This window comes from Aotus nancymaae, unplaced genomic scaffold (assembly GCF_030222135.1).
Source record: "Aotus nancymaae isolate 86718 unplaced genomic scaffold, 86718_ANA_hifiasm-v0.15.2.pri h1tg000020l, whole genome shotgun sequence".
Taxonomy (NCBI): Eukaryota; Metazoa; Chordata; class Mammalia; order Primates; family Aotidae; genus Aotus; species Aotus nancymaae.
This window is the reverse complement of record NW_026988432.1, coordinates 56,008,850-56,035,363: the sequence shown is the minus strand read 5'-3', so window position 1 is coordinate 56,035,363 and position 26,514 is coordinate 56,008,850. Positions and strand designations below refer to the sequence as shown.

The 26,514-nt window shown below is 36.5% G+C and overlaps 2 protein-coding genes across 3 annotated transcripts in view; one reads left to right on the top strand and one right to left on the bottom strand.

Moving 5' to 3' along the window:
- Positions 1-7,464, top strand: part of THOC1 (THO complex subunit 1) — a 57,161-nt gene extending 49,697 nt beyond the window's left edge. The window contains exons 18-21 of the mRNA XM_012445006.3: positions 2,770-2,853; positions 5,337-5,484; positions 6,475-6,550; positions 7,062-7,464. Of these exons, the coding sequence (XP_012300429.2) occupies positions 2,770-2,853; positions 5,337-5,484; positions 6,475-6,550; positions 7,062-7,357 (604 nt within the window). The 3' untranslated portion in view covers positions 7,358-7,464. The remainder of the gene's footprint in view (positions 1-2,769; positions 2,854-5,336; positions 5,485-6,474; positions 6,551-7,061) is intronic.
- Positions 7,354-26,514, bottom strand: part of USP14 (ubiquitin specific peptidase 14) — a 59,341-nt gene continuing 40,180 nt past the window's right edge. For both annotated transcript variants that reach the window (XM_012445005.3, XM_012445004.2), the window contains 9 exons: positions 25,899-25,979; positions 25,442-25,527; positions 23,593-23,707; positions 19,721-19,786; positions 19,480-19,572; positions 18,244-18,369; positions 11,895-11,955; positions 11,419-11,526; positions 7,354-10,772 (listed from right to left, as the gene is read on the bottom strand). In XM_012445005.3, coding sequence (XP_012300428.1) covers positions 10,624-10,772; positions 11,419-11,526; positions 11,895-11,955; positions 18,244-18,369; positions 19,480-19,572; positions 19,721-19,786; positions 23,593-23,707; positions 25,442-25,527; positions 25,899-25,979 — 885 coding nt within the window. In that variant the 3' untranslated portion in view covers positions 7,354-10,623. The remainder of the gene's footprint in view (positions 10,773-11,418; positions 11,527-11,894; positions 11,956-18,243; positions 18,370-19,479; positions 19,573-19,720; positions 19,787-23,592; positions 23,708-25,441; positions 25,528-25,898; positions 25,980-26,514) is intronic.

The following is a 26,514-nucleotide window of genomic DNA, read 5'->3' as shown; positions in this document are numbered from 1 at the left end:
TTTAAGTCAAACATGCTTGAAAAGTATGTGAAATAAATGGAATATGTAATTTTTAAATAAATTGAGGGGAAAAAAGTAAATACAGAAAATTTAAGCAAGTAAATAGAAGGTAGGAGAGGAGAAAAAAGCACAGAAAACAACAGAAAGTACAAAACAGTATGGTTAAATTCAAATATAAACAGAAATGGACTCTCTGGCTCAAAGACAGAAATTGGTGTTATATTTTAAAGATCCATCTATATGTTTTTAAGAAATAGACTTTAAAAATAAAGATGTAGAAAGGTTGAAACTGAAATAATTTTTAAAAGGCACAGTTATATTGATATCAGGCAGAAAAGGCTTAAAAGTGGAAAGCGTTATTAAAAATAAAGGCAATCATTGCCTAAAGATAAAAGGAAAAAATAGAAATATATACATTCTAAACTTTATTTTCCAAGAATATATTCTTAAAACTTTGACAGAATTAGAATGAGAAGTTGACCTAGGGTCAGTTTTAACCATCTACCACCCAGAAGACCCAGCATCTAGTAGATTTTTGACAGACCTTTTACAGAATTTAATAAATTTGGTAGAAAAAATTTAGTGTTAATACATTTAGAATTTAACAAAATAATTTAACAGGCTGAGTCTTACAGAAATCACAAGTTTATGTAAATGATATGTGAATAGCAAAAGCAAAAATACTTAAAACTTCTTTAAACACACTTCTAAATAACCCTTGAATCAAAGAAGAATCATAATGGAAATTAGAAAATCTAGTGCTAAAAAAAAAAAAATAAAAAAAAAATAAATAAATAAAAAATAAATAAATAAAAAAAGAAAATCTAGTGCTAAATGATAATGAAAACACTACATGTTCAGACTTTGAGATCTAACTCAATAGAACACAGAAGAGAAGTGTATAGCCCTAAGTGTTTACACTTTCAAAAAGAATGAAATCTGAAAACCAAGCTAAGAGTCTAGCACTGTCACTCAGAAGAGAAGTAAACTCATAGAAAGTAGAAAGTAAAATAAGATTAGAAATCATAAAAATAGCCAACAAACAATGGAGAGGATCAACAAAACCAAAAGATTTTTTTTTAAGACCAGGAAAAATAGATAAAATTGTAGCATGATTAATAAATAAAGTTAGATTCCTGCCAAATCTATGAGAGTAAATCAACCCAGTAGAATATGGGCAAAGGAAATAGTCAGATTCAGAAGTAGAAACTTAATAAACCTCTGAAAAGATGCTGAACTTCACTAGTACCTAGAAGTACAATTAAAAACTACAGTGGGTGGTTTCACAGCTGAGATTCAGTAATTTAAAAATACCCAGATTCTTTAAGAATTGTGAATAAAAATAATTTGCCAGTGCTGCTGTAGGAGTCTGATGGTACAGCCACTCTATCTGAATGTTAGAGATGTCTGTGCCCCACTAGTAGGTGTATTGATCAGAATAGTGTTTTTAAAATTAAGTTTGAGAATTACTGGTGGTTTGTAAAGTCAATTTAGTAATTTCAGCTAGCATTTTTTTTAAATGAAATAGGAAATATACTTTTGTGAAATACTAGCTTTACTTACATATACAGTTCTTCTAGTTGCATATATGTGTGTAGTGGGTTGCAATATAAAATGAATTTCTTACTGTGGGTTGCAGTGGAAGTTTGAAGGCCCAGTGCCTGAGGAAATCAGCTCATCTACAAGGAGACTGGTGCAAGAATGTTCATTTAACATTGTCAGAGCAAAGAGTGGGAAGACAACCTAAACATCTCTGGATAGGACATGGATAACTTGTGGCATGTTCATACAGTGGAATATAGTATATATAGCATTGGAAAGTGAATGAATATTGGGATAGTTTTCTTTAGAGAACCCATTTTCCTAGTTTTAGTCTAGAAGATGTCTTCTGATCCTGAGATCTCATTTATTTGCTTGACACTGTATCAAAATTTTATTTCTAAAAACAAACTCAAGAAAGATGCATTTTAAAAATCAACCATGCTACCATGGTAACAATTTAAATAAGAGCTAAAGGTTAAATTCTTGAAATCGTATTATGGTCTGATTATTAGTTTTGGTTTAATTTTGGTTTAAAGAAAAAAAGAATTCATGGATGGGTACATAAAGTTTCCTATTTGCTGATAAAATTCAAATGCTATACAATCCTGTAGCTGCTCTCTTTGAATAGCAACATATTCATATATTATAGTGTGTAACTAGTATATATCATATTACATATGTAGTAAATACCATATAATATTGTTTAGTATTAGACTATCCCCTCTTTATTTTTTTTTATTTTTATTTTTTTGAGACGGAGTTTCGCTCTTGTTACCCAGGCTGGAGTGCAATGGCGCGATCTCGGCTCACCGCAACCTCCGCCTCCTGGGTTCAGGCAATTCTCCTGCCTCAGCCTCCTGAGTAGCTGGGATTACAGGCACACGCCACCATGCCCAGCTAATTTTTTGTATTTTTAGTAGAGACGGGGTTTCACCATGTTGACCAGGATGGTCTTGATCTCTTGACCTCGTGATCCACCCGCCTCGGCCTCCCAAAGTGCTGGGATTACAGGCGTGAGCCACCGCGCCCGGCCCTATCCCCTCTTTATTTATTGTCCTTTTTGAATTTAGTTTTGAGGGTTTCACTTCCTTAAAAGTCTGGAGTTCCCAAGTAATCGAAACTGTAACTAAAACTATGAGGCCATTAGAATCTTGTCTTGCCACCACTTTATGAGTATTTATTATTAAGAATATATGTGATCCTTACTTGTTATTTTATAATGCTCAGGGAATATATGCCAACTTTGGAGGAATTCTTTGAAGAAGCCATTGAACAGGCAGACCCTGAAAATATGGTTGAAAATGAATATAAGTAAGTAATGTTTCTCATTAGCTCATTTTAATTTTCTCCATTTTTTTTTCTTAGGAATTGTGTGTATACTAGAAAGCTTATTAAGAGAGGCAGTTGATAGAGTAGTGATTTTTCTCTTAGCTGAGTTTATGTTCCAAGTTCATGTTGGTACACATCCTGGTTTCAAGGATTATTCCTATTACCTAAGCGTGACTTAGAATCACCCTTGTTTCAAAATATAAGAAAAAAAATTCCCTGACTCCTATTTCTCTCCAACTATTAGTTCTTTTCTCTACCCTTCAAAGTACAGTATTGCACAGCAGCTGTAAACTATCCTGTTCCCCTTATATAATATTTTCTTCTCTTGGCATCCATGAGAATCCAAATCCTTGGCCCTACTGTTTACCCTTTGCCCTCTCTGCCCACTGCACCTCACATTCCATTTCAGGCTCCTCATCCTCTCCCCAGTTCAAATTTTGGAGTAACATCAAGACTCGGTCTCAGCCTCTTTATCTAGAACCTTCTGGGTGACACTAGTCTCATGGTTTAAATAGGAATTAAAGAGTAGTGGGTTAAAGGCAAGGGCACTCTTGTCAGAATGCATAGGTTCCGATCCCCTCTACCACTTACTTACGAGGCGACTAAGGCTGATTTAATAATTGAACTACTATGTCCTTTTCCTCATCTGTTAAATAGTAACAGTACCCATTTCACAAGGTTATACTGAAGATTTGCTTTTGACCATACATGGCATGTAGTTAGTACTCAATATTCGTGACTAATGTGACCCTGTGACCAGTTATTAATTACTCTGACCTCTTAACTAGTCTCTCTAGCTGTGGTCAGTATTCCACGCATCAGCCAGTGATCTTTAAAACATTTGTCCGAGTCTAATCTGCTTAAAATCTTTTAGTGAGTGCCTCTTCCAAACTCCTTCCTAGGGCCTAAAAGACCTCCTCAGTCTGGCTCACACTCTCCTGTGTAGCCATGCCTCCCCTCTGCTTTAACCACAATAGGCCTGTTGCTCTTTACTTCAGAGGTCTTTCCCTTTCCTGTCAGGACCTTTGCACTTCACTGTCTCACTTGCTTGAACCACTTTTCCCCAAAGGTTCCTATGACTTTAAGTCCCTCTGGCTGGGAAGCTCCTTCCCTCCCTGGTCTCCTCTTTTGCATTAATGGTTTTTATTTAATGGCACTTACCGCTATCCAAAATTCTCATTTCTCATGTTTTTCTCATCCTTACCACTGTCTGAAATTGTCTTATACCTTGTGTGTTTATCACTAATGATGCCTGCTGACACATTCCATATTACTGTGCGTCAGGTACTCTCCACAGCTACTGAGTGCCTGGCTCAAGTGTTTGTTGATTGAAAGAATATTAATTTATTACTGTTACGTAAGACTAGGTGGACTCATTCCTAAAGTGATAGTTCAAATTATTATCTCCAGAGAGGGTTTTGTGGAGAATAAGAAAAATGATGTGTGTAATTGACAATGAATTTTGAAAATGCCTAAAAGAATCAAGTTGTTTAAACAGAGATATGTCAGAGAGGAAGGCTCTTTAACTGTTTAGGTAAAGCCTCACAGCAAGTGTTAACTTGGAACCCGAGTCCCCAGTGCATAGGGGTAGTTTTTGTTAAGTCTTTAGTGGTACCTGCACATCCTCATGGTAACCTAGGCTCATTTAGATGACCAAATAAACCTAATTGTTATTCTTTAGGGGAGGGAGAGTCTTCCAATCCAAAACTCTAAAATAAATTTGTGGTTTGGTTTCTTCAGCAGCATTGCCTTTTTCTGGAGCATTATCTTTAGAATTTCTCTGCAGTTTCTGTTTCTCACCTGATTGTGTAACACCTTGACCATTGCTGTACCTCATTAGGGAACAGTTGATGGATTCTGTTGTTGACATCACTATTTACTGTGTTGGCTACTGGATGTTTATTTTTTAGTATTTGAGCCACATTGAGGTTGATATTGTGAATTACAGTTTAGATATTATATAAATAGAAACCCAAATATTCATTAAATTAATATCAAAAGTCAATGCTGAATTTGCAAAATAATCTGAAACTCATATCTGCAGATGACATTACAAGTATGGATGTCAGCTCACCAAATATAAGTACCTGTTATGGATGTATGTGTTTTCAGATAGACTAGATGGATGATTCCTGTCGTATACATAACTGCATCCAGCCCGTACTGCACACACTTGTTGACTTGTTAAACAAAATGTATGGAAATTTTGAAAATGTGTTTGCTGAATTTGAACCCACCTCTTCAGACATTGTTGGTTCCTGTTATTAGTTATATGTGCATCTGTTGTGGTTTGTTATTATCAGTGGACTACATACTGAAAAGTTCTTTAGGAATAGGATTCAAATGAAGAGAATGGGACTTAGAGCTATTTATCTTAAATATAGAATTGCACATGGCAGAACTAAGTAGAAGGGAATACAGAAATAGAAAAGTATAAATTACAAGCCTGACATCTCTTTTTATAGGGCTGTGAACAATTCAAATTATGGTTGGAGAGCCCTGAGATTATTAGCACGGAGAAGTCCTCACTTCTTCCAACCAACCAACCAGCAGTTTAAAAGTTTACCAGAATATCTTGAAAACATGGTAATAAAGCTAGCCAAGGAATTACCGGTAAGTACCATAGATCAGCTTTTCATACCCTTTAGTTGACTTCTTCTTGAAAATTGCTATTTCTATATGAACAAAAAACCCAGTTAATCATGTAAAAACACAACCTCTCATGTTTTAGAATGAGGGAGAAATGCATTTAAATACACATTTACAGGAAATACATGAGTTGATAAAGAAGTAACTGATAATTTTCTATACAGCATGTAACTTAAGTTCACGGGGCCAGGCGTGGTGGCTCACTAATCTCAGCACTTACTGAGGCCGAGGCAGGCGGATCACAAGATCAGGAGATCAAGACCATCCTGGCCAACATGGTGAAACCCCTGTCTCTACTAAAATACAAAAAATTAGTCAGGCGTGGTGGTGCACGCCTGTAGTCCTAGCTATTCAGGAGGCTGAGGCAGGGGAATTGCTTGAACCTGGGAGGCGGAGATAGCAGTGAGCCGATATTGTGCCACTGTACTCCAGCCTGGCAACAGAGCAAGACTCTGTCTCAAAAATAACTAAATATGTTCAAAAATCTTTGGTGATGAAAAAGAAAAAAAATAAATAAAATTCATGATACTTTGGGTAAACTGTTAAGCACCTATACATGCAGACATGAATTTTTCCTGTTTGCCATTGCATTATGTTGTCTTTTTTCAAAGAAAAAAGAATCAGACTTTTAAGAACACTTGCTCCTGGCTTCCTTGAGGCCTTACTAAACCCTGGATATTTGCAAATCTTGGCACTGTGCTTTTCACTGCCTTCCTGCTTCCCAGATTGGGGGTGGGGAGTCTTTCTAACTCTGGGGTCTTCCCCAGTTCACTCCTGCAGGTGAAGACAGTCCCACTTAGAAACCTTACCTGACACTGTCATTTAACAATGTCAGGGGTGAAATTCTGATGCCCTGTACTTGGAATCTTACAACCATCCTTATCTAAACAGAGTACCTGCTACCTTACTTCAGAGGCTGGCATTCTTTCAAACATTCTTCTTTCTCATTTTTAGCCTCCTTCTGAAGAAATAAAAACAGGTGAGGATGAAGATGAGGAAGATAATGATGCTTTACTGAAGGAAAATGAAAGTAAGAATTGCATTTGCTTGGTTATTTTACAAAATTGAAGAAGATTGGGGTTCTTTGTTGATAGGTACATTATTTAATTTGGTCAACTTCTCCCATTTTATCTCAACTGTTTCTTACAGTGAGGAATTTAAAACATTGCTTAGTAATAACTTTTAAAAATACTACATTTTATGCAATAAAATTGGAAAGTAATGATGTTACTTTGAGAGGGAAGGAAAATACCCATACCTCTGTTAATTATTGGTGATTGGAGGGGGAGCAGCTCATTTCAGAGAAAGCCTTCATAATTATAACAGATGTAACAGCTTTAGCTTTGATGATTGACCATGCTTATTAAGATTGGTGTTCAACTTATGGAAAATATTAAAAAATAATTGTTTACTTTTAAAATAAAGTCTACTAAAGGTGATTAATAACTCATTGGCCCCATAGCTTTCCATTTCTATTATATACTTAGAATTGCACATGTCCTTGTACTCCGCACATAATTTATATTTTTTTCATTTTCTAGGTCCTGATGTTCGGCGAGACAAACCTGTAACAGGAGAACAAATAGAGGTATTTGCCAACAAGCTGGGTGAACAATGGAAGATTCTGGCTCCCTACTTGGAAATGAAAGACTCAGAAATTAGGCAGATCGAGTGTGACAGTGAAGACATGAAGATGAGAGCTAAGCAGCTCCTGGTTGCCTGGCAAGATCAAGAGGGAGTTCATGCGACGCCTGAGAATCTGATTAATGCACTGAATAAGTCTGGATTAAGTGACCTTGCGGAAAGTCTAACTAATGACAATGAGACAAATAGTTAGCTTCTTTTTTTTCTTTTTATTAAAACTGTGATAAGATTTTGTTACCAAGCAGCATTTGATAAGAGGTCCACTGGTTTTGGTAAACAATAAACATTTTTATAACAATTGTTGTACAGTCGGCTGGTGCTCTAAGAACAATAGAACACATATTGGCTCAAACCAGAGTTTGGGGAAGTTGGGAGGGTGGGTTGAGAAAATGACCTAAACGAAGTGACCTCAAGATCACAAAATTTATTTCTGTTAAGTAGATGGATTTATAATGAAGTGAAATAAGCACTACTTAGGGATATGTTGTTTCCTATACCAAATTAGTTTCCTGTTTGCTGTTAGTAGTTATAAAATCTAGCTATCCTGAAATCCCAGAATAACACTTTCTGAAACCATATGACTGTTCTGTTCTCACTTATTCGTGCTTTCAAGCAGAGGATCAGCAAATGATGGTCTGTTCTCCCTGCCACGAGTCTTGATCATTAAAATTGTACTGGCACCCAGCTGTGCTCACTCATACTCCTGTCTGTAGCTCCAGCTACACTACAACAACAGCAAAGCTAAGGAACTGCAACAGACACTTTTATAGCCTGCAAAGCCTGAAATATTTACTATCTTGTCCATTTCAGAAAATGTTTGCCAACTTTTTAAAAGAAAAAAAAGAGGTCTTAAAACCTCACTTTTCTTTCTAGCCTTACAAAAATTGCCTGACCTCTCAAGACTTTTAATCATTAATCACTTCAGGGATTCTTGTGACAATCGATCATTTAAATGAGATGTAGGTGAAAGCACCCTAAACACAGCAAAGCACTAGGTAGTAGTAGCGGAAGATGATAGTACCACCGACTTTTCCTGTTCCCACATAAACATTTCTTTTTAGGGCTCTAAGATGAGGTCACCATTGTTTTTAATCCTCAAGAAGGGCTACTGAGGGCAGATTATTCTGTAAATGCTCTTGCTTGGGCCTAACTACTAGCTAGTCAAGCAGTGATCTAGCACAGCTCTAATGTTGAAATGGCCTTGGTGTGAGTGGCACAGCATATAAGGCACATTCAGGAATCAAGACCTTTTTTTTTGCCTACTCTCCCCTTCTCAAAAAGACCTGACACACAAGGCCGAATTCTAAAATATCCTATTAGTTTAAAACAACACTGGTATAATTCCCATTTCTACTTGAAAAAATTCTTTGGAATAATGCTTGTTCAGATCAAATAAAATGAAATCAAGCTTTTTATAATGATAACTATAATTTTAAAAATTCTAATATATTCCATACAAGGCTCTAAACCTCGTTCACCTGGTCTAGTAGTAGCTACAGCATCTAGTAGCTACGGTCAGAAAATCTAAATTCTAATTGTTAAATTCATGTCAATAAAATTGTTGACCAAATGAGACAATGAATAAAAAAGACTTTGCAAAGTTACAGGCAACATAAAAGTACACATGAACCATTATAATTCTTAGGGTCTCATCCTCCTCATTCTATTCTTACTCCCCTCCACAAAGTAGAAAGTATTGATTGCCAAGCCAAAGTTTAGGTGAGGAGCTATTTACAAATAAATTTCCCTGCAATGCTTATTTTATCCCCTAGTGTTCACAGATTACATCACATCAGATATGAAAGCAAATTGCTGTTATTTTCTATTTTTAATAGCTATCAGTGTTGTGCTCTGCAGAGTATTAAAACGATATACACAAAGAAATATATGAGATGTCATGATAATCCCCGAACTTTCTTCTTATAAATGTCTAACTCAAAATCAGAGCCAAGCTTGCTGGTAGTCTATTCTTTATCCTTTCCTCCCTAGCAATCAGTCAAGGGTCCTGGAACAAAGATTAGTAACTAATGCATTAAAATGTAAGAAGCCTATCATATTGAAATATCATCTTATATGCTTGGTGTTTTCTACCATCACCTTAAAAAAAATCACTAAAATTCTAAAATGTACATTAAGATTTGGGTTTTTTTTTTTTTTTGAGAGTCTGACACCCAGGCTGGAATGCGGTGGCGCCATCTCAGCTCACTGCAACTTCTGCCTTCCAGGTTCAAGCAATTCTCCTACCTTAGCCTCTCAAGTAGCTGGGATTACAGGTGTGCGCCACCAGGCCCGGCTTATTTTGGTATTTTTAGCAGAGACGAGGTTTCACCATGTTACCAGGCTGGTCTTGATCTTAACCTCAAGTGATCTGCCCACCTCAGCCTCCTAAAGTGCTGGGATTACAGGTGTCAGCCACTGCACCCAGCCAAGATTTGGGGAATTAGGAAATACACAAAACACCAACTGAGCCAACGACAAATCTGACTGATAACATCACTGCATTTGGCATCCAGAGAAATCCATTACTTTTACAACTTTGTATTTCTTTTTAAAATACAGGCAGGCAAAGAAGATAAATATTTTTAAATGGATGCTTAACAGCACAGTGTTAACCATCTTCAGAAATTGTACAGTATTAAACATATCTGAATCTTCAACCAAGCTCCAACACTCAGAAGACAAAAGACTTGAGGTCAAAAGCTATTAATCCCTCTTTTTTTTTTTTTATTAAATGTCCCCATTTTCTAAAAATAAGCAACCAGAGCTTGTCAACATTTTCTTAAGACCGATTATTACAAAGCCATTCCAAAGTTAAATGTACAATCCACAGTACATCAAAGACACAATAATAAATGTATAATCAAATGTACTATTATTGATCACAATTTATTTTAAAGTTATGAAAAGCCAGCAACAGGCTGGACAAATACTTGATTGTGCCCATGTTTCCATGGGATGGACAGCAGCACTGAGTTACACAATGAGAGCAACACTTCCTTTTCCACCTTCCTGGAAAAAGTTTGTTAGATAAGGCAAAGGATGGGTGGCTACAGAATGGTGGTTTGAACCATGCAAGAACAACAAATAATAGGTAATAGGTGTGCAATAAACATCTGATTGCTGAATCTTGGGTGGAAAAGCAAGGAAAATGACTACAGAAGGGAAGGGTTGAAAGGCATTTCAACTCAGAATTTTTAAAAATAACTCAAGATATAATAAGCTTTTTAAAAATGTCTTCCTGCCACCTTCATAGGGCAGCACAAGCCAAAGATAATTTTCTTTTCTGTAATTTTTTAGGTTGATGAACAGAGTGGTCTGCTTCTGCCCTCTTTTGTTCCAAATGAGGGGAAACATAAAACCATCTATGTGTCTTCTTCCTCTAAAGCTCTGGATTATAGAAATAATCAACAAATAACATTTATTTTCACACCTAAGCATAAATAGCTAAAATGAAGATCACTATTCACTTTCCTCTTCCATTATTTCAACTCTGCGAGGCCCATAGAGTAGAACATAAGCGATATGCCAGTCTCCACCACCAGAAAGCCGTAAGATATCTTCTGGTGTTACGATGCTGACTTTGTCATCATCAAACTTAATCCATTCATCTAAATAACAAGAGAGAAGACGATGAATTAATGTTATGGAGGATGCTTCTGAGTTCCACTGCAAAAAAGGTATCAAATCATCGGAGGCACACCAGTGCTCCGTCAGCCACACCAACAGTCCTCCAAGTGCGGCCCAGTGACCACACAGGCTCCAGGGCAGTGCAGGGGTTCCACCAGATTACAACCACTTCAATGACACTACTAGAGCACTGCTTACCTTTTCTACCCTCTTTCTCTCGAGTGTACTCTGGAATTTTCCAGAGGCTACATAATGTATGGATAGATAATGCAACAGACTGAATGCAGACACTAACAGGAGAACCTGGCTGCCTTCTATTTAAGTCAGACAACAGAAAGACTTATAAAAATGTAAATCAGTACCATTTCTCACTCGTTCTGTTTTTATGTTAATATGTAATGGGCTATTACTATCATTTTTAAATGAACTGATTTTTTTTAATTTCTCAGTTTTAATTTCTAAGATAGTAAATATTAAGAGATGCAAACCTCATAAACCAAAGCTCTTTTGGGCTTCAAGAATGTAAAGTGGTTCTGAGACCCAAAGTTTGAAAACCATACTGCCATACAATTTATAATAAATAAACTTAAACTAATATTGAACTGCTGAAAAAAGAATACTCCTTACCTTGTTTCCTTTTCACCCATGATACATAATGTCCTGAAGAACTAGACCTTCCCTGGTGTGTTAGTACTGCTTGTAAGTCATAGTATCCACAATTATTGGAGCCAATATCTAAAGAAAGATGTAAATCCATTAATATTAAGACAATGAATAGACAGGTGCCTTCTTAAGCTAAGTAACAATCAAGAATAACTCTGAGGTCCACATTAGCGAAGTACTATATTATCAGAATCCAGTAAGATACTACTGTCCAATCACAGTTAAGGCTTCATGATTGATGTTTTAAGAAGTAACTTCCTCACAGAACTGTATGCCAACAAGAGTAGTTTTACCACATGTCATATTAAGGTAAAATTGTTTAAGAAACCTGACATTTTGTTTGAAAAGCAAATCGGAATAAATAAATATGGGCAAGACATAAATTTTACCTTAAAAAGACATACATACAATAACTCAATTGAAATGAAAATGTTACTTACCATCAGCAAAAGAAAAGGGTTCATACTTAACTTCTTTCTGGGGACTACTCTTTTTGTCACTCTAAGGGGAAAAAAATGTTTAATTTTAAATCGTGATTTTGGAAATAAAATTTGCATTCTCTGCTAAGTGTTCAATTTTATAAATATTTACTGTCTACAGTGCAAAGCACAGAGACAAAATACAGTCTACCTTTCAAATTACTAAAATAATGTAACTACAGTTAAAACTGTAAACCCAGTGGTCCTACACTTTAACAATATAAAATCTTGTTAGATGACAGTAACAGACACTCTGAACGTGATGACCAACTTTAAACCACTAAAGTTAGAGCACAGCAGTGAATGCAGCAGTGCAGTTAAACAGTGCTCTAGGGCAGAAAAGGAAAACCAATTCCCCAATTTTACCAAAATACTGTCATATCACAGAGTGGGGGCGGAAAAACAAACTGCTTCTAAAACAAGAGAAGTTAAATTCCTGCAAATTTGTATTAACTCTCCTGAGCCATGTCCACTTGCCACGTCAGCACAAATGAACTGAAGTATTTTCAGCAAAGACTTACCTACATTAAAGAGGCATGATTTAAATTAGACCAGGACTCTTAGGAGGAACTCACTGTCTCAACTCATTTTAGCATGTAACATGAGAAAAAGAACTTATCTAGGTATACAGCACAAAGTTCTTTAAAACTATAATGGTAATGAAGACAATGCCAGCAGCTTACAGATAGCTGTGACGGCAAGAAGTCAAAGGATTCCACAACAAAAAATGGCAACTAGGTTAATCATACCTTTTTTATACAGATAATGAAACACCTACAGCAACCATTAAAAAATATATACAAAGAAATAAATTTAAATATACTATAAAATAGGATTCTAAAACACAGTTCAAATAACTCACAAGAAGACAAATAAAAAGCAAAACAGCCAAAAAGCAGAATTAAACCCTAAATGTCAATAATTGCACTGAATGTAAATATTCTATACCAGTCGCATTTAAATTTAATATAATTTAGGCTGCGCACAGTGGCTTACGCCTGTAATCCCTGCACTTTGGGAGGCCAAGGTGGATGGATCACTTGAGATCAGGAGTTTGAGACCAGCCTGGCCAACATGGTAAAACCCTGTGTCTACTAAAAATACAAAAATTAGCCAGGCATGGTGGTGGGCGCCTGTAATCCCAGCTACTCAGGAGGCTGAGGCATGAGAATTGCTTGAACCCAGGAGGCAGAGGTTACAGTAAGCCGAGATCACACCACTGCACTCCAGTCTGGGTGACAGAGCAAGACTCAGTCTCAAAAACATAAATAAAGTAATAGAATTTAAATCAACTAAGTGTGTTCTCTCACCACAATGGCACCAAACTAGAATCCACAGAAACATAAGAGGAAAATTACTTAGATGCTTCTAAATAATCCATGGTCAAAGAAAAAGTCTCAAGAGAAAATTTTAAAAATACAAGGAACAGAATGAAAATGAAAATACCATTATCAAAATTCACAGGATATAGTAAAACCACTGCTGAAAGGGAAACTTATGCCACTAGGCAAGCAGAATAAAGGAAATAAGAGTAGAAATCAATACACTTAATAACAGAAAATAGAAAAAAAACAATGAAATAAAGCCAATTCTTTGAAAAGATCAATAAAATAATCTTCAAGCAAGGGGAGAAAACACAAATTACTAGTACCAGCCATGAAATAGGATGGATCTCACTCACTATACACACTACAGAGACATCAAAAGGATATTAAATAAATACTAGAAACAACTCTACATACAAATTTGATAAGCTTATGAAATGGATCAATTCTGGGATAACAAATTACCCAAATAAATATAATATGAAATAGATCATTTGAATAGCTATATCTATGAAGAAAATTAAATCTGAAATTTAAAAACTCCTGAAAGTGTGCTTACCTATATTTAGGCAATAGAAGAATGAATGAATGAATGAATGAATGAAATAAACAAAAGCTCCTGAAAGTAAAATCTCTAAGCACAGATTGTTTCATCAATTCTACCAAATGTTTAAAAGAAAAACACCAATTGTACATAATCTCTTCAAAAAATTAATGGATAAAAACAGCTAATAAATTCAGCAAAGTCTGGCCGGGCATGGTGGCTCACGCCTGTAATCCCAGCACTTTGGGAGGCCAAGGTGGGCAGGACGGAGTTCAAGACCAGTCTGGCCAACATGGTGAAACCCTGTCTCTACTAAAAATACAAAAATTACCCGAGAATAGTGGCAGATGCCTGTGATCCCAGCTACTCGTGAGGCTGAGGCAAGAGAACTGCTTGAACCCAGGAGACGGAGATTGCAGTGAGCTGAGATGACGCCACTGCACTCCAGCCTGGGCGACTGAGTGGGACTCTGTCTCAAAAAAAAAATAAAAAAGTTAGCCAGGTGTGGTGGCGCACACCTGTGATCCCAGCTACTCAGGAGGCTGAAGCAGGAGAACTGCTTGAGCCTGGGAGGCAGAGGTTGCAGTGAGCTGAGATTGTGCTATTGCACTCCAGCCTGGGTGACAGAGCGAGAGTCTGCCTAAAAATAAAAATAAAAATAAAAACAAATTCAGCAAAGTCAAGGATTTAAGATCCATATACAAAAATTGGTTTTATTTCTAGACGCTTTACTAGCCACTCTAGACAATGAAATTAAGAAAGGAATGCCATTTACAAAAGCATCAAAAAGAATAAATGATTTAGGAATAAATTTAACCAAAAAAGTCCAAGACTTTTACACTGAAAACTATAAAATAATATGGAAAAAAAATTAAAGACCTAAATGCACAGAAAGACACATGAAGTTTATGGACTGTAAGACTTAACACTTTTTTTTTTTTTTTTGAGACAGAGTCTTACTTGGTCATCCAGGCTGGAGTGCAGTGGTACCATTTTGGCTCACTATGACCTCTGCTTCCCATGCTCAAGTGATCCTCCCTCCCACCTTAGCCGCCTGAATAGCTGGGACTACAGGCACGCACCACCACGCCTGGCTAATTTTTGTATTTTTTGTAGAGACAGGGTTTCGCCATGTTGCCCAGGCTGGTCTCAAACTCCTGGACTCAAGCAATCTGCCCACCTTGGTCTCTCAAAGTGCTAAGATTAAGCTTAATAGTATTAAGATGGCAATACTTTTTAATTAATCCACAGATTCAATGTAATCCCTGTCAATCTTTTTTGAAGAAATAGACAAGCTGATCCTAAAATATACATGGAAATGCAAGGGACTCAGAATAGCTAAAACAACTTGCAAAAAGAAGAACAGAAGTGAAGGTTGATATTTCACAATTTCAAGCCTTATTAGAAAACTACAGTAATCAAGACAGTGTGGTATTAGCATTAGGACAAACATATAGACCAATGGAATAAAATTAATAGTCTAGAAATACACTCATACCTATAGATGGTCAAATTAATCTCTACAAAGGTTCCAAGACCATTTGATGGGCAAAGAACAGTCTTCTTAAAAAACGGTGTTAAGACAACTGACTATTCACATGCAAAAGAATGAATCTGAACCCACACCTCACACTATATAAAAAGTTAACTCTCAGTGGATCAAAGACCTAAATGAAAGAACTAAAACCACAAAACTCTCAGTAAAAACATGTATGCATAAATCTCTGTGGCCTTGGACTAGGTAATGGTTTTTCTGTTTTTTTTTTTTTTTTTTTGAGATGGAGTCTTGCTTTGTTGCCCAGACTGGAGTGCAGTGGCATCATCTCAGCTCACTACAACCTCCGCCTCCCAAGTTCAAGCAATTATCCTGCCTAAGTAGTTAGGATTATAGGTGCACACCCTTACACCCAGATAATTTTTTGTATTTTTAGTAGAGACAGGGTTTCACCATGTTGGCCACACTGGTCTCAAACCCCTGACCTCAAGTGATATGCCTGCCTTGGCCTCCCAAAGTGCTGGGATTACAGGTAAGAGCCACCACACCAAGCCTGGCAATGCTTCCTTAGATACGACACCAATAGCACAAGCAACCAAAGAAAAAAATACATTGGATTTCATAAAAATTTAAGAAAAAAAAAAAAGTTCCTCTGCAAAAGACCTAGGTTAAGAGGATGAAAACAAAACTACAGACTAGGAGAAAATATTCACAAACCACATATCCAACAAAGGTCTAGAATATGGAGAACTCTCAAAATTCAAGAGTAAAAAAACAAACTAATTAGAAAACAGAGAAAAGACAAGATGAAGCATTTCACAAAAGAGGATATTCAGACAGCAAATAAACACATGAAGACATGCTCAACTTCATCAGCCACTAGGGAAGAGCAAAGGCAAACACAGTATCCCTATAAACCTATCCACAGGCTGAAATGAAAAACAGTGACAACAGCAAATGCTGGTGAGAATGCAGAGAAAGTGAATCAGTCACACCTTGCTGGTGGAAATATAAACAGTAGAGCCACTCTAGAAAATATTTGGCAGTTTCTTGAAAAACTAAACATGCAAGTACCATGCAATCTAGCAATTGCATTCCTAGGCATTCATTCCAGAGAAATGAAATTTATGTTTACATTAAAACCTGTACATGAATGTTTACAGCAGGTTTATTCATCACAGACAAAAACTAGAAACAATCCAGATGTTCTTCAATAGGTGAATGGTGAAGTAGACTGATATATTCACACCAGGGAATATCGATCAGCAATGAAATGGAAGGAGCGACTAATATGCACAACAACCTGGATGAATCTCCAGAGAATTATGCTGAGTGAAAAAGGTTATATTAAAAAGTGGAAGAGTTTTTATTTCATTTGTATAATTTTTTTTTTTTAGAAACAGGGTCTTGCTTTGTTATACAGGTTGGAGTGCTGTGGCACAATCATGGCTCATTACAGCATTTAACTCTTAGCCTCAAGCGATCCTTCCATCTCACCTCCCAAGTAACTGGGACTACTGGTGTATGCCACCACATCCAGCTAATTTTTCTATTTTCAGACTTCGTAGAGACAGGGTTTCACTATGTTGTCCAGGACAGTCTCAAACTCCTGGCCTAAAGCAATCCTCCTGCCTCAGATTCCCAAAGTGCTGGAATTACAAGCATAAGCCACCATGCCTGGCCAACTTTCTTGAAATAACAAAATTATAGAAATGAAAGGGTTGGTAGTTGCCAAGAATTAAGGAAGGGGTAGGGCAGAAGAGAAATGGCCCTGTGGCAATGATGCAAGATCTTTGTGGTGATGGCAATGTACTGTATTTTGACTGTATTAATGTCAATATCCTTGTTGGGATATTGTATTATACTTTTGCAAGATGTTACCACTAGAGAAAATGTACTCAGGATCTCCAAAATATTTCTTATTAATTACACGACTCTACAATTATCTCAAAATAAAGTTTAATATTTTTTAATTGCTTTTAACATATACATACAAATAATAATCTGGAGAGTTTAACTTAAAAACGTATTTTTAGCAGGAAATCTTTTTCATTCTGAAGAATTCAAGATATAATTCAGCTGTATCTTATCAGAACCTAAAATAATACACTTTATTAAGTATAAAGTTGCTATGGTTATTATTTTAGTAGTTACGGGCATATCAGCAGCACCTATTAAAAGATATGGTGTAGTTGTCATGGAGGACATAAATGAATCAATGTTCTATACCTCCAATTCCATCTCAAAATGGGGATAACTCTATACCTTACAAGAAAAATAACACATACTGAAAACACTAGGTAAGATTGTATGTGAAGTACTTTGAGGAGATAAGTATAAAAGGAATATGAGCTACAGATTACTGGGAGAAAGAAAATATTAAGCTTATTCTACCACAAAGGACTCATTTATTCTAAGTAGAGTTCCTGTTTCTCATGCTAAGATACACCTAAAGGCCGGGCGTAGTGGCTCACGCCTATAATCTCCAGCACTTTCAGAAGCCAAGGCAGGCAGATAACCTGAGCTCAGGAGTTCAAGACCAGCCTGAGCAACATGGCAAAACCCTGTCTCTACCAAAAACACAAAAAAATAGCTGGGCATAGTGGCACATGCCTGTAGTCCCAGCTACTTGGGAGGCTGAGGTAGGACCATCATTTGAACCTGGGAGGTCAAGACTGCAGTGAGCCTAGGTGACAATGGGAGACTCTGTCTCAAAAAAAAAAAAGGGAAAATAATATAAAACACATGCAAAACTTTAAAGACCTGCACCAATATACGTAGGAGATGTATACCTGCTAATTGTAATACAGATTTAGCCATTTTTATTAATATTATACAAAGTATAGTTCTGAAGGAAAAATGAAGCAGGGGAAAAAAAAGAGTAATTGCTGAGCATTGATGGGAGATTAAGATATTAAGAGTAGAAAGTCAGCAGTAAGAACCTACTGTATTTGGCTGATTCACTTTTTTATCTTCTAGATCCTTGAATTTGGATCGAAAAGACACCATTTTCTCCTGAAGTTCTGGTGTACACAGTTCATACATATCCAACATAAGAGGAAATTTAACATCCTATATACGAACAAACAAAAAACATGTATAAACACTTTTACAAAGATACTTAAAGTATCACACATTTGAAGTAATTCTTTCATAATTCAAATACAGTTGAAAACAAAATCTGTGAAAATCATTTGGAAATCTGCAGTTGAAAACCTCTTAAGAGTGCCTATTTTCAAGAATGATCTGGTTCTAACTTTTTTAAGGTGAGAAATTTTCAAAACATGTTTTTCCATTAAATACTCTAACCCACAAAACTAACCACAGAGGAAGTACAATTTACCTGACAGAATATCTAATATTTCAGAAATATTAGATAGCTGCTGAGAAAATAATGGATCTCCCAAACTGGAATACACTTAGGTTTGTTTGTTTGTTTTTAATTTGAAATACAACTTTACATAGAAATAATAGTGACATAGTTCAATACCTTATAGCAATATGTATTTGAAGTATACACCACTAGATACTTAAACTACATTTAACCTTCTCATACAACACTAAGTATATTGGAAAATGTACTAAGAATTTCAGCTCAAGAGGCTAACATGATAGGCCCCTCCCAGGACTCTGTGGAGATGTAGCAGAGCTACAGCTCAACAAAAATAGATTCTGAGGCTGGATCCTAAATCAAGGAATTACAATTTTAGTATTCTTTGGGCACCAGTGATTTAACTCTCTCTTCTTTCACCTGAAAGAAAGGAACAGCTACAGTGCAGAGTGTTATCAGTCCCTACCTCACTCCCATCCCCAAACTTACTGAATCAGTATCCCTAAAGATGAGGATGTGGTCTAGGGCACTATTTCTGGGGAGTGCAGGAGAACCCTCAGAATTATATGTGAATCTTTTGAAAAATATAATATCCTACGCCCCACCAAAGACTTAACCAGATATTTGGGGGTGAGGGAGAAGCCAGGCGTTATGTACAATTAAAAATAAAAAAGACAACAGATAATTCTAACATACATTCTCACTTAAGAATCACTTGTCTAACATTAATAACTCCCCTAAATATTTCAAAGAAAGCTTAACTTTTCCTAAAGGAATAAGGAAAGCAAATATAAGTTAGCAATTACTTCAAAGAATTATATTTCTTAAACAAAGCAAAATTCATTACTAACCTTAAGAACTTTGGCATTCACAGATTCCTTCTCTTTATAAAAAAATCGAACCATCTGAATGGTCAAGTAAGCAGGAAGCCGGCTGATCTTGGACTGAGGAGAGAAAATGGAAAGAAATCCCATTACATCAAAATACCATATGTTTTAATCTTTAGTGGTAAAAATTAAGACTGGATAAAATTAATTAACGGTAATCTTTCATTGAAGCAGAATTTGATTTCAAAAGGATTGTATAACTTACAGATTTAATGTACAAGGCATTTCTTTGCAATGTTGGAGACTGTTTGGTGATTTCTTCCTGAAGTCGCTAAAAAAGAACACAACAGAAGACCAAACATTAGTTTAAAAACTTTTATTGGCCATGCGTAGTGGCTCACGCCTATAATCCCAGCACTTTGGGAGACAGAGGTGAGCGGATCGCTTGAGGTCAGGAGTTTTGAGACCAGCCTGGCCAACATGGTGAAACACGTCTCTACTAAAAATACCAAAATTAGCTGGGCCTGGTGGTGTGTGCCTGTAGTCCCAGCTACTCAGGAGGCTGAGGGAGGAGAATTGCTTGAACCTGGGAGGCGGAAGTTGCAGTGAACTGAGATATCGCCATTGCACTCCAGCCTGGTGACAGAGCGAGACTCCATCTCAAAAAAAAATTTTTAAATTTTTATTTCTGCAACATAGAATCACACCACTAAGCCTTTTAAAAATTAGCACTACTTAATTGGCAATTTATAGTACATCAATGGATTTATACCCCTGAGAAATAATTTGATGACACTATGGGAAGACTTTTAGATACTGTTCAATTATTATAAGGCATCAAATAATGTACGCTGTTGTGGACTCCTCTGAGTGTAAATATTGTTTGACGTTTTTCAGTAATGGCCCAAATGATGCTTAGATTCAGAGAATTTTATAACAGCTTTGTCATTCCTATTTATGGATTATCAGAATATTTACCCTACAGGAAAATTAAGAGAATGCAGGAAACTCTTGTTCTTTGTGTTTTATATATAAAACCCATTCAGGACCTTATTGTTAAATCTGAAAAAAAGTCATAACACAGAAAACCTCTGTTAATCTAACGGATGGGGCAAAGTCTTTAAGCCACTGCATATATCTTAACCAGAATGATAACCTTTCACTTCTTACAGCCCATGTAACAATGGGAAAGTTAATCCCTCCAGGCATCATTTGGTAAAGGTGGCAGTGGTAATCTATGTTATAGTGCTATTGTTAGAATTACAGTCATGTAGAAAACCTGGTAAAATATTTGGCATATACTCTACATTTAACACACATTCACTACTCTTTCTAATGTTATGCAAAAAATTAGCACTACTTATGTGCTCTGCTTTAAGAATATAAACAAAAAAGAAATTAGAATTAAAATAACCTACTGGTAATGTTTAAGCATGCTACACTTGTATAATAATTTTTAATGTCTGATTTTTTAAAATTACTAATCACATTACAAAAGGAATCACTGTGGAATAGCTTTTTAACATTTAACCAAGTTTATTCAGTAGCAAAGCAACAGAGAAACAGAGCCAAATTACTCAAGAATTATCAGAATAAATGATGATAAAACATCTTAAAGTTATAAAGGAAATAAATACATTTTAGTAATACATGTTTTTCAAGAAAATATATCTGGTGAAATCTTAATATTATCACCAATCCACTATCATCTAGACCTTCTAGGTATGTTTGGTTCTCCTATACTTTTACAAAATTGTGAAGAAAATACATCCTGGAGAGTCCCTGCCAAAGCATTCCACTCCATAGTCTCCAATTAACACTTAGACTTCATTTTTTGGTATATCCTGAAACTCGCACATCATGCCTTACTTGACTGTACTCCTGGGGATTAACTAGTTTTGTGTGTTTTTGTTGTTGTTGTTGTTGTTTTTTGAGATGGAATTTCATTCTTGTTGCCCAGGCTGGAGTGCAATGGTGCGATCTCAGCTCACCGCAACCTCCACCTCCCAGGTTTAAGTGATTCTCCTGCCTCAGTCTCCTGAGTAGCTAGGATTACAGGGATGCACCACCATGCCTGAATAATTTTGTATTTTTAGTAGAGACAGGGTTTCTCCATGTTGGTCAGGCTAGTCTCGAACTCCCGACCTGAGGTGATCTGCCCACCTCAGCCTCCCAAAGTGCTGGGATTACAGGCATGAGCCACCATGCCAGGGCGTTTTGTGTGTTTTTAAATATATTTCTCTTAAAAGTCACTATGTTCATAACCAAACCACCTCAAAACTCTCCCTTCAGTATCACAAGACAGAGCATGACTCAGTCTCTCTTATGTCCATTTACCAACCCTTCCCCTTGCCAGCCTTACCTCAAACTGTAGATGAGAACCCCCAGATAACAAATCATCTTATCCATATAATCCATACCCCACTTCAGTGTTTATCAACCCACCCCGCTCTACCCAAACTCGGCTTCTGCACAAAAGACCTATTCCAATGCCACATCACTTAGACTTTTTTACTTTTCTTCCTTCAAGACTTCTCCTTATTGGTCATGGTTAGAGGAGATAGTGAAAAAGATCAACCAAAATTTTTTAAACTTCTGCCCTCCAGGCCCTTCTTCAAATATTTAGATGTTGCAACGGCTTTTATTTATGTATTTATTTTTCATACAACTGTGTTTTGGAAGAAGCTAACTTTTAAAATAAACAATCCTAATTATCAGAGCTTTTGAAAAGTGGAATCACATGAACTGCAATTTGAAAACTATTAAAAGACATCAGTTCAAATGGGGAGATCCTTCAAGAGATATACATATCCCCAAAGCATACCAAATTAATAAGTCAGCAAGCAAAACCATATGTTTTATCCACGGGCTTATTAGCAGTGTGGAAGTTGACATTTTATGTGAGTCTGCGTATTCTTTAGTATGGCAATGGAAAAGCAGCACTAATTGAATAATGAGAGAAGCAAGTTCTAGTTCTGGCTCTGCCAAAAGCCAAATAGGTTACTTAAATTCCAGGGCCTCAACTGCAAGACAGTGCAATGGGAGAATGACTACATGCCCTGATTTGCAGAGGACAATCCCAGTTTACAGTGCATAATTACTAACATACCCTCATTCACTCTCCATCAAAGTGTTCTGATTAGACAATACATTATATGATCACCCTTAATGGTTAAGAGCACAAACCCACAAACAACCCTATAGTTACTCTCCTTTTCATGTAAGAAAACAGAAGCTTAGATTAAGTAACTTTCCTTAAAGTTAATAGTTCAACTAAGTCACAAGGCCTATGAAAACAACTATCTCAAAGGAAAAAGTAAATCTTAACAAACATGTAAATTATTCAACAAACATTTCTTGAGTGCTTTAAAATAAAGCAAGGTGCAGCACAAAGCACTAGGTGCTTCTTCACAGTGTGAAGCAGGAACATCTGGTGATTAAAAAGTGAAACGTCCCAATATTTGTTAGCATATGCAACCATGTCAATACTGCTTTTGTCTATGAAATGAAAAGCTAGTTGAAGTTTGTTTGATTTCTGACTACACAGTTGATTTTGTTAGTCACAGTAATTATGTTCTACAAAGTCACCACAATCAGTGAATACTGAACCATTGCTTCTAGGGGAAATAACAGGATTAGATTCCCACCAGCCTTTGGTCACAACATTTTCATCAACCAATCCATATATAACCTTGTTTTCTGTGTGTTTCTGTTTAAAGACATCTTATTTCACGTACTGTGTTGATTCATTAACATTGAACTCACAGCCAACAGCACAACTCAGGGCCAATTGAAGCTTCTCTAAAATGTGTATTGTCTCAGTAAGGCAAATCACAGCCTTCCCAGACTTAGAAACAAGAGACAGCACTCAGCCCTATGCCGGGGGGTCATCTTAAACAGTGAAATCACCAACAAAAAGCAGAAAAAAAATGCGCTAACATTTCTGCTAAAATGATATTTGTTTACCAAGCTGAAACAAGAAGACCGAGTACTTGTTTGACCTCTGCTTCGACTGTGTTTATCAGGCAATTCAAAATGCGTGCTGCTCTGCACATGTCTACAAATGACCATTAAAGCTCAGCGAATAATGACCTTGGCTTATTCATAAACAATGAGATTGACTGTGATTGTTCTTACCAATTTAAGTCCTGTAAAAAGGTACTTGACTTCCTGATTGATAAAACAGCTAAGTTGAAGTTGATTTTCCTTTCCTTTGGTGACTTCTTCTTCTTCAGATTCTGTACATTTCATGCTTTGTAAACTAAGATAAGGAATATGCCAACACGTATTCAATTTGTTTTATGGTCTTGAATATAATTAATTATCCTAATACCATTAAAATTAACAGTATCATTCATTGGCATTTAAAATATTTTAGTCTCCCAATAAAGATTCATTTCAACATACTTAAGAAATGTTCATTTGGCTACCAACAACTCTATAAACAACAATAAGTAATGAATGTGTATTCAAAGATAAACTGCAATAAACTCTAAACAAATAGAAGCTGGTATTTAGTATCATCTTATGATGGTCTTAGTAGTCCAAAGGTACATAAACACACATTTTTTCTAAGTTTTTCTAACCATGACCTAGGAAACAGTACTTCCCTGATTCATGTTTTATTAACTGGTTCAATCTCATATATATAGTTGGTACACACCATTTCATACAATTAAAAATTAATTTTTTTTATTTTAAAAGTTATTATTACCAGTCACCTTGACATATAAGAAATTAATTCTTTATAAGGTGAATAAAAATGAGGTAGACTCTGCAAAAGATGTTCTTAGAAAAAAAAAATCCTTCAAATAATTTATTTAAAATAATTATATGAATCAAAACATAATGAATATCCTATTATCCTTCAAGATCACTCCAATGTGTATATTTTTCCAAATTCCTAATTTCCATTATTATATTTTTTTAGGTATAAAAACCTCTGGGCCAAGTGTGGTGGCTCACGTCTGTAATCCCAGCAATCTAGGAGGCCAAGGCAGGTGGATCATCTGAGGTCTGGAGTTCCAGATGAGCCTGGCCAACATGGTGAAACCCTGTCTCTACTAAAAATACAAAAATTAGCTGGGCATGGTGGTGGATGCCTGTAATTCGCTACTTGGGAGGCTGACACAGGAGAACCTCTTGAACCCAGGAGGCAGAGGTTGCCGTGAGCAGAGATCACACCATTGCACTCCAGCCTGGGCAACAAGTGTGAAACTCTGTCTCAAAACAAACAAAAAATAAACCTCTGAATGGCCGGACCCAGTGGCTCACACCTGTTATCCCAGCATTTTGAGAGGCCAAAGTGGTGGATCACCTGAAGTCAGGAGTTCGAGACCAGCCTGGCCAACATGGTGAAATCCATTTCTACTAAAAATACAAAAATTAGCCAGGCATGGTGGCATGCGCCTGTAATCCTAGCTACTGGGGAGGCTGAGGCAGGAGAATTGTTTGAACCCGGGAGGTGGAAGTTGCAGTGAGCCAAGATAGCACCATTGCACTCCAGCCTGGGCAACAAGAGCGAAACTCTGTTTCAAAAACAAACAAACAAACAACAACAACAAACCCCACTGAAGGCCCAGATGCAGTGGCTCACACCTGTAATCCCGGCATTTTGGGAGACCAAGGTGGGTGGATCACATGAGGTCAGGAGTTTGAGATCAACTTGGCCAACATGGTGAAACCCTTTTTCTACTAAAAATACAAAAATCAGCCAGGCGTGGTGGTGTGCGCCTGTAATCTCAGCTACTTGGGAGGCTAAGGTAGGAGAATCGTTTGAATCCAGGAGGCGGAGGTAGGAGAACCCGGCAAGTCGAGGTTGCAGTGAGTCGAAATCGCACCACTGCACTACAGCCTGGGTGACAAAAGCGAATCTGAAGAATTCTTCTTCTACCCCACCACCACACCAAACAGTCAATGATGCTATTTATGCCAATTCTAGTAAGGTATAACTATAGTCTATACAAATCTTGGCTCATAAGGATACGTAGTTTCAAACTCAACACCGAAGAACTGATCAATTAAGCTTTTCTTTTTAGAAGGTGTAGCTGCTGATGCAGATGAAGAGTCTGTCTGCAAAAATTAAAACAAAATAAAAATTTCAACTTTACTTTTTATAAATATTAATGTGCATTTTCTTCCACACAATCCAGTTTAGTAATATATATTTAAGCTTTTAAAATGTAGTCCCTTACTGTAAAATCCTTCTGTTCAAAAAACATTACCAAAACTCATCAATGAATTCAGTTTAATAAATAATACATTAAATTTAAATGTCGTGTGCAAGCTTCCAAATTCTGACTACAGATTGAGCATCTAAACTATTTAAATACACATCCACCTATTAAGATGAACTTATTTTAAGCCTTTGAAGGGAAAACAAACAAACAAACAAAAAATCAAGGTATAACGAAAGTCTAAAGTCAAAAATATATTTCAATTACCTCTTTAACAGAATCATCCTCTATGGCTTCCAATTTCTGTTGCAATACTCGCATCATTTGTATCCAACATTCATTAGCATCCTGTAATGTAAAAAAAGACACAGTAAGTAATCCTGGCAGTTAATGATCTACAAAATTCTTCCAAAATAATTACTATCTCCCAGGCAAGAAAGCTGTTTCTTTGTTTAAAAATATTAAGCCAAATTAGATATATGATATTCCAAAAAATAAAGAATTCTAGAATAGCTTATTCATTCAACAGACATCTGCTGAGCTCCAATTTGTGCTAAACACTGTACTAGATACTCAACATAATAGCAGTGAAAATATAAAATTCAGGAAGAGATAAGCATTATGAAGGGGGAAAAAAACAGGATGGAAACAGTAAGTGATCAGGGGAAGGGAAGTGTGCTATTTCAATAAAGAGGCAGGGAAAGCCTGAGGCTTTGGCCTTGGAGTCATGAGACCTGAAGGAGGTGAGGGAGCAGGTCTTGCACTTATTTGACAGCCAAAGGAACAAGAGCTAAGGCCCTGCAGGAAGAGGGCACTTGAAGGCTTTAAGGAAGAGCAAGGAAGCCAGGGCGGCTGGAGAGAGGCAAGCAAGGGGCAGAGTGGT